Raw genomic sequence first — 13,108 nt, 5'->3', positions numbered from 1 at the left:
TGGGTGGACTGCTGCCAGTTGGGACCATTTCGTAAGCAATAAAAGTAAAAATAAGCATGCATCAACATTTTTACAACCGCCAAGTGGCAGCGAGAAAGTCTTATGAGTTATGCTCCTCTGCATGCTGCATTTACAGCCCAAGCACAGGTAATTGCCTTGCCCAATTACACTGCACGACAAATTGCATCCCATCTTAATGGCTGCTAAAAGTCTACAAATAAATATGCTATCGCAAAATGAGTGAAATTCTAAGAGATGTCTTCTTATTCATATTCTACAACAAAGCGAATACCACGATAAATTCATTTTAATTGCTTTCTTCTAAGATATTCAAATTTATTTCCTTTCGATCTATGTGAATTCAAATGTAAATTCATTTTGAATAAAATATATTGAAATAAAATAAATAAATTGAATTTAATTGAATCAAATTCAATTAAAAAAAATAACCTTTTAATTTACACGAAAACAAATAACCATTCATTTTAAATATAAAGTAATATTGCTTTCTTTTAACATATTCTAATTTCTGTCCTACTGAGAATTCTGTACATATTTTTCACCAACAAGTTCCGCATTTCACATTCGCTTTATATCCAAAACCGAGCTTTACAATAATTCAAATGTAATTTTGAGCCTATGTCAGCCAAATTAGCAAAATACTTGGAGATACCATTTCCAAAATTAATTCATTATAAAATCGTTCCTTTGTCCTTCCATATTTTGCACAAGCATGTTCCGCATTTCACTTTCGCTTCATAGCTAAGGCAAAACTTTACAAGAATTCAAGTCTATGCTTCGGTCTTCTATTTGTTTCAGCGCGCTGATTAGCTTGCTTATAAGCTCAACTGTAAGTTCAGCTTTCAGCTCGCAATGTGCGCAAGACTTTTAAATATAACGTTTCTGTATATTCCCTATAACAAATCAGAATTTCATGATAAATTAATTTTAATTTTAAAATCACACTCGTTTCTTCTAAGATATTCAAATTTATTTTCAAGAGATAACCTTTCGATGTAAGTTCTACAACAAAGCGAACTGCAAGATGAAATCGTTTGATTATTAAATCACATTTCTCCATTCCCAGATATTAAAACATATTTCCTTGTGAGAATTGAGCTTATATTTTGTAAGTGAAATGTGGAACTTTATTTCACTTTTACTTCAAAGCTGTGCAATAATTCAAGTCTAACTATTCCGTACAACAAATGAGAATTCCCAGATAAACTCATTTTAATTATAAAGTCCCACATCTTTCTGCCAAGATATTCAAATTTATTTCCATTAATTCCTTCTGGGAAGTCAATTCATATTTATGCATTACGCGTTCCATAAGTGAACTCCGCACTTCACTTTCGCTACATATTCAAAAACAAATGTGCAGAATCACAAATAACTCAGAGCCAAAAGTCGTTATACATAACTATTTGATACCCTATAAATAAATTCAGGGCTATAAAATTAAATTGAGGTTGCTCAGTGTACGAGGCAAGCACTTGATGTGACGTTTGCTGCTTCTGCAGGTTTTTGCTGCTGTTTTGGCGTCGAGCCAGCAACGCCGGAACAGCTTATGCTAATGCACATCACGTATACGCCGCATGTGTCGCAATGGGCTACAGCATAATGCACAAGAGCTGCAACGGCATACAAAAAACTTTAAAATGTGCAAAAACTTTCGGTCTAAATGTGGCTTGCCAAATTTACTTTAATAATGCCAGGCAAGGGAAGGAGATAGAAGAGGGAACTTGGCCATTTAGAAGGTTGGCCATTTCATTTCCAACTCGGCTCGTTCCCAGTTCCCAGTTGTGTTGGGCACATATTTATATTTACGCTACTTTGGCGTCGTCTCTGAAGCGGCATTTGTTTTCGCCACGTGCAAGTTGTTGGCAACGTTCGACTGAAACACACACACGATAAATATTACTTTTTGTTTTTTTTATATTTCTTTCTATGATTATGTATTGCTGAAACACACTCTTTGCACCTTTAAGCGACAGATAATTTAAGTAGCAATACAACAACTATTAAGTAATTGCAACTAAATCGTTTACTAATTGGTCTTGCATATGACTAGCTTATGTTTATTAGACGTATACTTAAATCTTATATCTTAAGTTTGCTGCATTCTAGCTGGAACTAGCTTACTAACAAAATCTATTCTAGTCTAAAACAAATACATCTGGAAAACTAAACTAATTTAATTATTTGCTGCCAAATAGTTTTGCAGCTCGAGCAATACGATTTTTATTTAACTACTTTCGAAACTTGACAAAATTTTCTCTGACTTTCTTTTTTCATTCCCCTCCGCATAACCCCTTCTCTATTGCAACTCTATGCCTAACCAACTGCAACTACCTAAACAACAACTGTATTTATTACAAACCTATCTACATACATATTTATATATGCATATTTCTATTAACTATTTTAAACTCTTATCAATAACAACAACAACAAAAACAACAATGAACACTTGTAAATTTTATTTCATTTAAAAATACAAAACAATAATGAAACTAAAAATATATGTGCACGTGATGTAAATTTTGGCTGCCACAAAATATTCTTTTCACTCTTTGCAAAAAATAAAAACAACATCTAATAAAAACTAAACGAATGCAATAAAAACTAAATAAATAAAATGCAATTCAAAACTCGACTCTAATATTGCTGCGAAAAAACGCAAAAAATAATAATAATATTAAACTAACAATAAACAACAAAACAATTTGCTGTAAATAAAATCGACAACAACAACTACAAACTACTCGCACTGCCTACAACAACAACAACAACATCAACAATAACAACAACAACTATACAATATTCAATAAAAAACACACTCGTTCAACAGGAGGGCATTGATGTAAGTATTTACCAACCAAAGCTGAACGCAAAGAGAGAGAAACACGTTACCAAACCAATTGGAATAAAAAACAACGACAAAACAGCAAAACCGAACACAAAACAAATATATGAAGAAAATAGGAAAGAAAATGAGAACTAAATACGCTTTGCTTTTGTATTTTTATTATTTAACAAGTCCAACTTACTTTAAATTATAGTCTACATTTCATTCTCTTTTTTCCAATATTCTATTCTTATTCATATTCTATTCCAATATATGAGTTTTATTAAATGAAAGCATCAAAATAAAAGCAAAAATTTAAATGTATATATACATTATCGATTAATCAATTGTGTCGAATTAGACAATCTCCCATAGATCGAATAGATTGAATACTTAAACATGGCCTGAAGGCTCTATTCGCTTAGCTTATCTCATTGCAATAAGGAATTCTATTCGTTATTGCAATAAAATTAATAATAATAATTCTTAAACTTAAACTTAAAACATAGCAAACATCTCTTAACTAGCATTCCTTCTTAGTAAAAGTAGATTCAATAAATTGTGCTCCTATTTTCTTCAATTTAATATTCAATTTTATTGACTAAAGTGTTATCACAAAAACACTTCCAAATGGTATCAAAAATTAATCCCCTCAAAAATACTCATATTTATTTTGTGAAAGACCACAACAACAAAAAAAAGCAAATACACAAATGTGCATATTTATGAACAATTGTTCTATCAACTATGATTTTTAACTATAATATTTGGTTTACATTTAAATTAGCAAAAAGAAAAAATGAAAGGACTTTTATTGACTTTTGCTTTTTTGATCCCTTTTTATGCGTTTTGTGAAAGTTTCAACTTTTTGTCTAAACCTAAATACATACATATACAATTGCATTTCGGTAGACAAGTTTCTGTAAAGAATTTGTGTGTGTATTTAAATTTATTGTATATTTTACTTAAATAGCTTTTAACTGCATGCTGGAATGCTGTGTGTTTGCTTTTGCTTTCCCTTCAAAATCCTTAGATACTTTTAAGTATTTGTATGCTTAACAATGAGTGAAACTGTGCGATTGTGGTCCAGAGGAAACTTATATAACTCTGAGCTGTGCGTCCAACCACATTACAACAAAAGGATGCAACTTTATGTCGCAAGAGAGTGATAAACAACTGAATAAGTATTTGTGGACTGAATCTAGTATAAGCCAGTGTTTTAAGCTGAATTAGTGGCGATTATAAATTGAATGCTGTCAACAAAAGTTAACTCAGTTATAACCAAGAATATATTTCTCGTTGAGATAGAAGAGAGACAGATGCAACTTAATGTCAAAAATAAAATATTGCTTGCAATCACTTCACTTAGTAAAAGCAAATTTTATTTTCTATGCTGCTTCAGCAACTGATTGTGGTGATTGTGTATATAGATATATTTATTATACACTTCTTTCAATGAATACGAAAAAACAGTACAACAAAATTTCAACAATTTTGGAGTTAGCAAAAAGCCTTAGCAACGTTTCTAGTTAATTTTAACACTTTTCTGACTTATTTAAGGTTAAATTTACCCAAATTAGTCTTAGTTTATTGTATATCTATGTCAAGCACTTATAGTGTGCTATAAATATGGAGAAGGATTTAACTGTCAACTGCAACATATCAATTGCAACTTGGCTTTAAATTAAATAGACAAATAAACGACTCAACTTTTTTGAATAAAATGAAAAGCATAATGAAAGGTAAATCTATGCACAGAATAGCTCATAGCTTTTGCTGAAATCAGCGTTTAAATCCTTCACATGCGCTCAATGTATATATATTCAACCCTTACTCTATGCTAAAGTTCAATTTAATTTATGTGTTAAATAGTCAAACATCCAGAGCTTAAGCTCTATGAAACACATCCTCTTTAACCGCAATGGAGCCTTAAGCTCTGACCAATCCAATAACCAAACGACAACTATGCGCTACTAATTAGATGTTTGTCGAGTCCCACACACACACAGAGACAGAGACACACAAATACTTTTACAAGTACATTGTGAGTGTGGGAAGTAGTTCAAACAGACGATGGGAGTGTGAGAAATGTGTGATAAGTACGTGTACGTGCCCTGCTTAAACCTAATGATAGTCCAGATACGACCCACAGCGACCTTTTGCATAATTTACAAATGCGTGCAACTATGTGAGTGTGAGTGTGACTGTGTATAAGTGTGCGTGTGTATTACTTGGGAGCGAGAGCGAGAGCGAGATCGGAGACGCATCCGTCTATGCCGCCCATATGGGTAATGGCAGCCGCAGACATCCGTCGAGGCGTCGTATAACCCCGAAATGGTTTTCAAAAGTGTTGAAGTATAAAATAATTACTTCATTTTATCAGGGATGTGCGAACGTGCCGCACTGACAGCAGCCAGCTTAAGTGCGCAATTTGTCAGAGTTCCGACAAAATGTAAAGCACGCTTTTAGGCGCCGTCCAATGTTATATAATTCAGTGTGAAAATGTTTCGAGCAAAATTAAACACTAAAGCCAACAACCATAAAGCGAGGCTGCCATCCAGTCATTTTTACGCCACGCACACAGATACGACACACAGAAAGAACAATGCGCTGAAAGGGCTGCCAAAGCGGGCACTTAATGGATTTCCAATCCCCAGAAAACCGAATAAACGAGCAGCTAAGAATGTGCTAATCACTTCAGCTCGACTGTGCGATACCCTGCACACTTTCGGCAGACAAGGCAAGCCAAGAAAATCGTCAGTTCGCTGCTTATACCCCTTTCTTGCCCCTTTCGCTGTACAGGGTGTGCTGAAAGTAAAGCAAATGCGTTTTGTCGCTAGCGCCGTTTATAAAGCAGCTTACATGGCTAAATAAAATAAATGTTATCAGCCCTTAGGGACACCCACACGCACACACACACACACACACACAGTTGTAACAAATTGTTAGCTAGCTGAATTTAAGCCGTTCCCATTTCTGGTGTTTTTGGGCCAAGGGAGCACCTGCAGCTGATTTGAACTTGAATTGCTGCCAACTCCTGCCCTTGCTTGCATAACCGCAAGTGCAGTGCACGAGCATGTGTTGGAAAGGAAGTGGAATCAATAAATCTAAGTACCACATATACAATACAACACTTGCCCACACACACACACGCAAGTCGAGGAGCTATAAATGTGCGCGCCGAAATACATGCTCCATTACATTGCCAAATGCGCTAGAAAGCCGCAGAGAAATACGCAATTTCACCTTAATGCATATTAATTACGAACTGTCAAAGGGAAAGAGATAGAAACAAAGCATAGAGGGAGGTAGGAAGGTAGTGTGAGAGAATAAGGAATAAAAACATGGCTTGCTTAATTAAGTCATTCGTTATGATTGCGACCCATATGCAATGTCTGGCGACAGCAACATAATACTTAAATACAGGAATAATACTTAATTTATGAGAATATGTAGAATACTTTCAGAGGCAATGGAAATGTGTCCTTTTTTCTTGTATTTATTTTTAAGCTTACATATTAAACTGTAAAGATCAGTACCAGCAATGTTAAAAGGCATTACTGTTAAAAAATTGCAATATTTTTCAGCTGTTTTATCAAATGGCCAATACTCTAACGTCAAACATAATTTGAATAAAATTTTTAATAAATTTAACTTTAACGTGTTTAATAGTACTTCCATATATATATGGTATTGGTGCTGGATGAAGAGAAAGCATAAGGGCGGGAGTGGGACAAAGTCGGTTATAATAACATGGCCAGATAAATTAAGTGATTCATTATAATTGCAACTTGTTTGCAATGCTTAGCGACAGCCGCAAAATACTTAAATACAAAAAGAATACTTAATGTATGTATGTTAACAACTTAAACTTTAAAGATCAGTACCGGCAATGTTGATTAACATTACATCTGTTTATGTAAGCTGCAGCATATTAATAAAATGAATGATGAAAAATTTAAATATTTTGCAACGTTTTTACAAGTTGACAATACCTTAACGTCAAACATAATTTGTATAAAAGCTTCAATGAATATAACTTTAACTTGTTTGAACTACATGTTAGTATTACTTACTTATATGTACATATATAGTATTGGTGCAGGATAGAGAGAAAGCATAAAGGAGACAGTCGAAGAAAGTAGGATATAAAAACATGGTCTCTAAATTAACTGTTTCGTTATGATTGCGACCCATATGCAAAGTTTGGCGACAGTCGCAATACAGAAATAATATAATACTTTATGTTTGTAATTCGTAGCATACTTTTAGGGGCAATTTTTAGCTGCCCCTCAGCAGTTTTTCGTTTTTGCCTTGATTGTGCAAATAATTGTGCTCAAATTGGTTGTAATGTTTATTGAGAGATTGAGTCAACGCAAACACGAAACAAACAAACAAACAAACAAAAAAGAAAAATGTAAATGAAAATTGATTTGCATGCAGGCAATCTCAGTCCCATGTGTGTGTATGTATATGAGTGTGAGTGTGTGCGTGTTTAAATGCGTGGGCATGTGTCTGACTTAAATTTCCGTAGGCAAACAAACACACGCAGCATGGGTTGCATAAAAATAAATACAAAAGTTAAAAGCAACAAAAATGTTTGGCATGAACTGTAAATAACACAATATTAGTAAGCACACACACACACACACACCCACACACTCCAATTCACATACCATTTACATACATGCGAGTTGACTGTATAATTGGGTCGAACACAGTATAATTGCGAGTGTAAATACTATAGAATTAAAAAAGTAAATCGACTTTATAAACATCTTTAACTGGAACAACAATGGCTTTCTTTTCTCTCTTAGGGTGCTACCAAACTGACCAAGGAGGACATTGAGAAAGTCTTCTCATTATACGATCGCGTAAGTATCTTCAATAAACGCTTAGTATAGAAGCAGTTAATCAACTCATTTCGTCGACAGGATAACAGCGGTACCATTGAGAATGAGGAGCTGAAGGGCTTCCTGAAGGATCTGTTAGAACTGGTCAAGAAGGTAAGATTTTACTTTAATTTAAATGTACTTAAATTAATTGAGATTTATATTCATTTATGATTTTTAGGATGACTATGATGCTCAGGATCTGGCTGCATTTGAGGAGACAATCATGCGAGGCGTTGGTCATGACAAACATGGCAAGATCTCACGCAAAGAGCTGACCATGATTTTACTGACCCTGGCCAAAATATCGCCTGAAGATGAGCAGTAAGATTTTAGTGTCCGTCGATGCCAACGAAACGAACCGTAAGATTTGTTAGCACAACAGCACAACAATATAAATATATATTTTTGTTACCAATTTGGGTAAACGGCAGAGTTTTTTGGCCACAATGCCAATCGATTACTTTAATAAGGCCCCATTCATAGGTGGCTAGCTGAGAGGAAAGCAACTCCCGAAATGCAAAACCTCTGCAAAATAAATATATTAAAATAAATTAAAGATTACAAAACAAAAAATTGATAAATTGACAAATTGATGAAGCGCTAAATTTCCATCAAAATTACAAAGCAAATATAAGCTAATATAAATGTTTCAAATTAAATAAATGTTTATGCATGTTAAGCTTTTGAAAGTCTATTTCCTAAACAACAACAACATCAACAACTACCAAGGCATAAGAACCCAACAATATTATGTACTATGTGTATTCGTAATTTAACAATAAATAATAATAGTATGAAATATACTTACTTATAAAACTAAAGTAATTACTTTTATGATAATGCAACTCGAAACCAGCCAGAAACACACAAAAAACAAAAAAACAAAGTTCAGTACATCGATTTTAAAGTCTTGTCTGGGATGAATTTTTGAATGCGAAAATGCATGGAAAACATTATATTTTATATTCTCAATTTATTGCATATATTTATTTAATTTTTAAAAAGAGAAAACAACTAATTTAATTTCGAATTAATTGAAAATTTAGCTAAGTGTAAGTGCAGACACTCAACGATTTATGGCAGAAGCCAAATGAAAATTAAAAATAAAATAAATAAATACATTTATTATGTAGCGAGATTTTTTTAGATAATTGTTGTTAACTATTGTGTGTACCAAAATAAATATTTGTAATAATTATTAAATTATATAATATAAATGTATATGTATATGTATAATGAATATATTTTATGCGTGTGATTATTTCCGCTTTACTTTCCTCGTAAATTTTTGCCCAACAACAATTTCAAAACACTATTCAAGTGTCCAGTTAAGCGTAAATCGTATCGTATTTACATTTCGAACACTTTTTTTTAGTGAATAAGTTTAACCAACATCAATCAGACCACTCAAACAGCAGCTGCCAATTGGCACTCGAACACGGGCGCCTGTCCAAAGCAGGTAATATAAGATTCCACTTGCAACGTGCCATCCACTTGCCACGCCTCTTTCAACTGTGCTCGACATGCGTTGCGTTGCCTTCGTAATTGTCCTTGCTGCATTGATTAATGCGATTCGATTGAGGCGATGGCAGGTGAGCAAAATTCATTGAACCGAACAGGTTCTATTAGAAGTCAAACAACTGTTGGAAATTGTTTTAACAAGTCCTCAAGGTGCTATCTCTATATTATAAATACTTGATAACTAAGCCAGCTCTCTCTTGAATATTGTTATTATTTCACTATTTGATTATTTGAAATAAACTCAACCATAGCCAAACGAAAACAAACCTAATCCTATGCTAGCTAAATTATTATATGTTTTAGAGAAATTTACGATCTTACAAATGCCAAGTAAACGAATGAAAACGAATATCGTATATACCTTATAAAATATACTTATATACTATGTCAACTTACTCGTACTATATATACTATGTTTAAGATCGAAATGAAAAGTCTATAATACACAATATCAGACGATAGAGTAACATGCATGTAAAGCTTCAAAAAGGACTTTCCGAAAAACAAAACAAACAAAAAAAATACCAATCTATACTATAACTACTATATAATAACTAAAATACCATATACGAAATATGTCAAGCAAATTCTATGAAACGAAATGTGTTTTAATAAACTATCGATAGATCACAAATTCACAAAAGCATCCTAAACCTAAACCGCTTGCTCCTCGTTCTGCTGCTCGAGAAGTTCGTTGAGCTGTTGCAGCAGCGAATTGAGGCTCATTATATTGGCATTAACATCGGGCAGGGGACATTTTTCAGATTGTTGCTGTACCGCCTTCGTCTTCTGCTCCTCCTCCTTCTGCTCATTCAGCGCTGGCATTGATACTTTCAGCAGTCCATTGATGTACTCCGTCATCTGCTTGATCTTATGGCAATGGCTGCGATCGAATTGATAATGATTATTCTGTTTTTTTTTTAGCAAATAAAATCAAACAGATCTTTAACAATAAATAATTTTCATTATTTTTCTACTTTATGAATAATACTTATTATTATTTTAGATTTTGTTTATAATCATTATATAATATTTAAGAGGTAACAGTCGCTGTTAATTTTGTTTGCTGTTTAACTCACCAATTGGGCAACTGAAACTCGCTGTTGGGAACATGACGCCAGTTGCAGTTCTGCAAATGCCAGGCACAATTGAAGATCTGCAACTGCTCCCGTTGCCACTCGATTGCAGTGGCCCACTGTGGCAGCACCGTGGGCAACAGTTCGAGCTGCAAAGTGTGCAGCATTTGCGGAGACTTGAGCGCCTCTAACTCCAGCAGCAGCGGTTGATCTTCGTTAGCCTCTGCGACAAGTTGCTCCTCTGTTTCCAACTGCTGCTCTAGTGGCTGTTCTACTTGCCCTGCTTGCTGATCTGCTTGATGCTCTGCTTGCTGATCTGCTTGCTGCTCTGCTTGCAGCTCTACTTGGGTCTCCACGTGCTCCTCCACTTGCTCCTCCACTTGCTGCTCTACTTGGGTCTCCACGTGCTCCTCCACTTGCAGCTCTACTTTTTGCTTCACCTGCTGCTCCTGCTCCTCATCCTGGCTATAGTTTATGCCCAATGCGAATAATAATGCGCACAGTGATGAAGACTTCTCAATGCAGCCATGTTTGCCAAAGTGTCGCTGCAGGAAACGCGTTGCCTGATCCAAGGAGTCACCCACACAACTGCAGCTGGCTGCTCCCGTACTGCGAAAAGCAAAGCCCGAGGGATTGTTGGTGAGCAAGCGAGTCGCGTCATTGGCATAAGTGATGTGCGTCTGGCTGAAAAATAAATGGAATTTAATAAAATCAATATGAAATGCAAATAAATGTCTCACCACTTCGCAATGTGAACATTCAATTTTGTGATGCGTCCAAAAGACATGCTACAACTTGCAATCGATTTACAAAAAATACAACATAAATGATAACGAAATCAATAAATGGGAATAACAAATAATGTTGCTTGACTGACAACTAAACGGACACTGAAATTTAAGGGGTATTATGTGTCGGATATATTAATTGTAGGCCGCCTCGATGTCCAAACGCTGTTGATACGCCAAACGCTGGAGAATCGTCGGATGCGTGTGATGCCAGCGTGCATAACACCTGTCATAGACGGGGAAGCTCATGTGATCCGCATAGATCTTGATCAAGGCCGAGCGCAATGGCATCGAGTAGCCCAGAAAATGGGCAAACCGATCGGCAGCATATTCGAAGCGTCGTAAGTTCCACAGCATCACAAAGTTCGCCAGTGTCAGATAAGGCGTGAGGGCAAAACGCAGCACAATGATGAAGCCTACAATGATCGGGCAGAGACCTGGCTTGAAGCCGACCGCCTCGTATAGCTGAGGGCAATGGAAGAGCAGACCAAACAGGATCATGGTGATCAAAAAATGCAACTTCATTATCAGCGTAGCCTTGTAGAAATGGCCATTCTTCCAGTGTCCCAGCTCGTGGGCCACCACAGCAGCCACCTGAATATTGAACAGCCCTCGTCCCACCTCATGCGGCTGCAGTTCATGCGGCTGAAGTCCCTTATTGTACAGCAGCGTATCAAAGATCACGATGCGCTTAAGACAGCAGCTGCCGTAAAAATAGGCATTGCTGTACTGCGTCGACTTGGTGCGTATGATGAACACCCGGGACATCGGGAATCCAGTGAGATCGCAGACACGCTTCACATCCAGGTACAGAGGTCCCTCAGGCAAACGCACCTGCCGTCCAATGCAGGGAATGCAGAGATAGGGCAGCAGGAAGACGAGCAGCAAGGTGCAGATTGCCCACACTGCCCAGAAATACAAAAAGAAAAAATAGCCAATGGTGCGCACAACAAACACAATTGCCAAGGTGAGAGGAGCCAGGACGATTTGTGACAGGATTATGGACAAGATGCCCATGCAGATGTACATGTAGCACGGCATGCGGGTTTGTGTGCCATACCGCAACTCCAGTATGCACTTGTCGTAGAGCAGCACGGGCAGACAACGCAGCGTTATGTAGATGGTTAGATAGAGGACGAAGATCAGGCTAATCCACAGCTCATCACCGGTGACGGAGCCAAGTGTTTGTGTGGCCAAACTCCATACGAAGGGATAGAAGCCGAAGAAGAGTTCGGCCAGGCTGATAACCAAATCGATGCCATGCTTCCACATAAACAGCTCCATCTTGTGCAGCTCATAGACACGGGCACGATGATACACTTCTGGTGGAATGACGGCACGCAGCTCCTCGGGTATAACGCCAGCTCCCAGACAGACCAATTGCTACTGGACAGACACGAGAACGGAATGAGGAATCGGGAACAAGAAAGAAAGCTACAGTCGAGTGTGCTCAACTGTAAGATACTAGCTACCCATTTTCAATAAAAGCAAAATTGTGCATGAAAATATACGAAATTAAAAATTACTTATATATATCGATATACTAAGAGATTTAAAATATACCAAAGAGTATAGATGCAGAGTGCTGTTAAACTCTTGCTCTTTTAGTATCTGAACTCTAGGTAGAGTTACCGATAAATAGACAGATAAACAGACATACGGACATGGTAATATGGTCTTGACAGATGACGCTGATATACTTTATTACAATTTTTACCTTATTACCTTATGGATAGCGGTTGTAATCAGAAGCCATGGAACCATTACTCACCTGACGCTTGGCCAGTATCATTTCCCAGATGTGATCAATGGTGAGCACAGCCAGCAGCACCCAAAGGAGATGCTGCGGATCGATCTTTGGCCATGTGTCGTAGAAAACCATTGCTCAGGATAAGATCATGTTTTCCCGAAAAAAACAACAAACAACAATAATAAACGAACAACACATACAAAGTATACTATAGTATAAATATTTTA

The 13,108-nt window shown here is 36.3% G+C and overlaps 3 protein-coding genes across 6 annotated transcripts in view; 1 reads left to right on the top strand and 2 right to left on the bottom strand.

Annotated features, from left to right (window-relative positions):
• LOC117572084 (calbindin-32) overlaps positions 1 to 8,632 on the top strand; it is a 31,297-nt gene extending 22,665 nt beyond the window's left edge. Inside the window, exons 9-12 of one of the 2 annotated variants that reach the window (XM_052004799.1) lie at positions 7,669 to 7,725; positions 7,786 to 7,857; positions 7,925 to 8,106; positions 8,178 to 8,632. In XM_052004799.1, coding sequence (XP_051860759.1) covers positions 7,669 to 7,725; positions 7,786 to 7,857; positions 7,925 to 8,071 — 276 coding nt within the window. In that variant the 3' untranslated portion in view covers positions 8,072 to 8,106; positions 8,178 to 8,632. Of the gene's footprint in view, positions 1 to 7,668; positions 7,726 to 7,785; positions 7,858 to 7,924 lie in introns of both variants that reach the window. The other variant, XM_034254680.2, reaches the window with a different exon arrangement.
• A 1,222-nt stretch (positions 8,633 to 9,854) lies between these two features.
• LOC127565583 (putative uncharacterized protein DDB_G0271606) lies at positions 9,855 to 11,228 on the bottom strand. 2 transcript variants are annotated; one of them, XM_052004797.1, is made up of 3 exons: positions 11,084 to 11,228; positions 10,347 to 11,027; positions 9,855 to 10,150 (listed from the first exon to the last, which is right to left on the bottom strand). In XM_052004797.1, exons 1-3 carry the CDS (start codon positions 11,128 to 11,130, stop codon positions 9,922 to 9,924), a joined length of 957 nt encoding a protein of 318 aa, XP_051860757.1. In that variant the 5' UTR covers positions 11,131 to 11,228; the 3' UTR covers positions 9,855 to 9,921. The 2 variants fall into 2 exon arrangements, with proteins under 2 accessions (XP_051860757.1, XP_051860758.1); XM_052004798.1 differs by having other exon boundaries at positions 11,087 to 11,213.
• Positions 11,229 to 11,266: 38 nt separating this feature from the next.
• Positions 11,267 to 13,047, bottom strand: LOC117572079 (CAAX prenyl protease 1 homolog). 2 transcript variants are annotated; one of them, XM_034254671.2, is made up of 2 exons: positions 12,903 to 13,047; positions 11,267 to 12,514 (listed from the first exon to the last, which is right to left on the bottom strand). In XM_034254671.2, the coding sequence occupies exons 1-2, from the start codon at positions 13,011 to 13,013 to the stop codon at positions 11,267 to 11,269; spliced, it is 1,359 nt and encodes a 452-aa protein (XP_034110562.1). In that variant the 5' UTR covers positions 13,014 to 13,047. The 2 variants fall into 2 exon arrangements, with proteins under 2 accessions (XP_034110562.1, XP_051860756.1); XM_052004796.1 differs by having other exon boundaries at positions 11,267 to 12,517; positions 12,903 to 13,040.
• Positions 13,048 to 13,108: the final 61 nt, after the last annotated feature.

The sequence above is a fragment of the Drosophila albomicans genome, chromosome 3 (genome assembly GCF_009650485.2).
Source record: "Drosophila albomicans strain 15112-1751.03 chromosome 3, ASM965048v2, whole genome shotgun sequence".
Classification (NCBI taxonomy): Eukaryota; Metazoa; Arthropoda; class Insecta; order Diptera; family Drosophilidae; genus Drosophila; species Drosophila albomicans.
The sequence above is the reverse complement of the archived record's forward strand: the minus strand, read 5'-3'. Positions and strand labels throughout refer to the sequence as shown.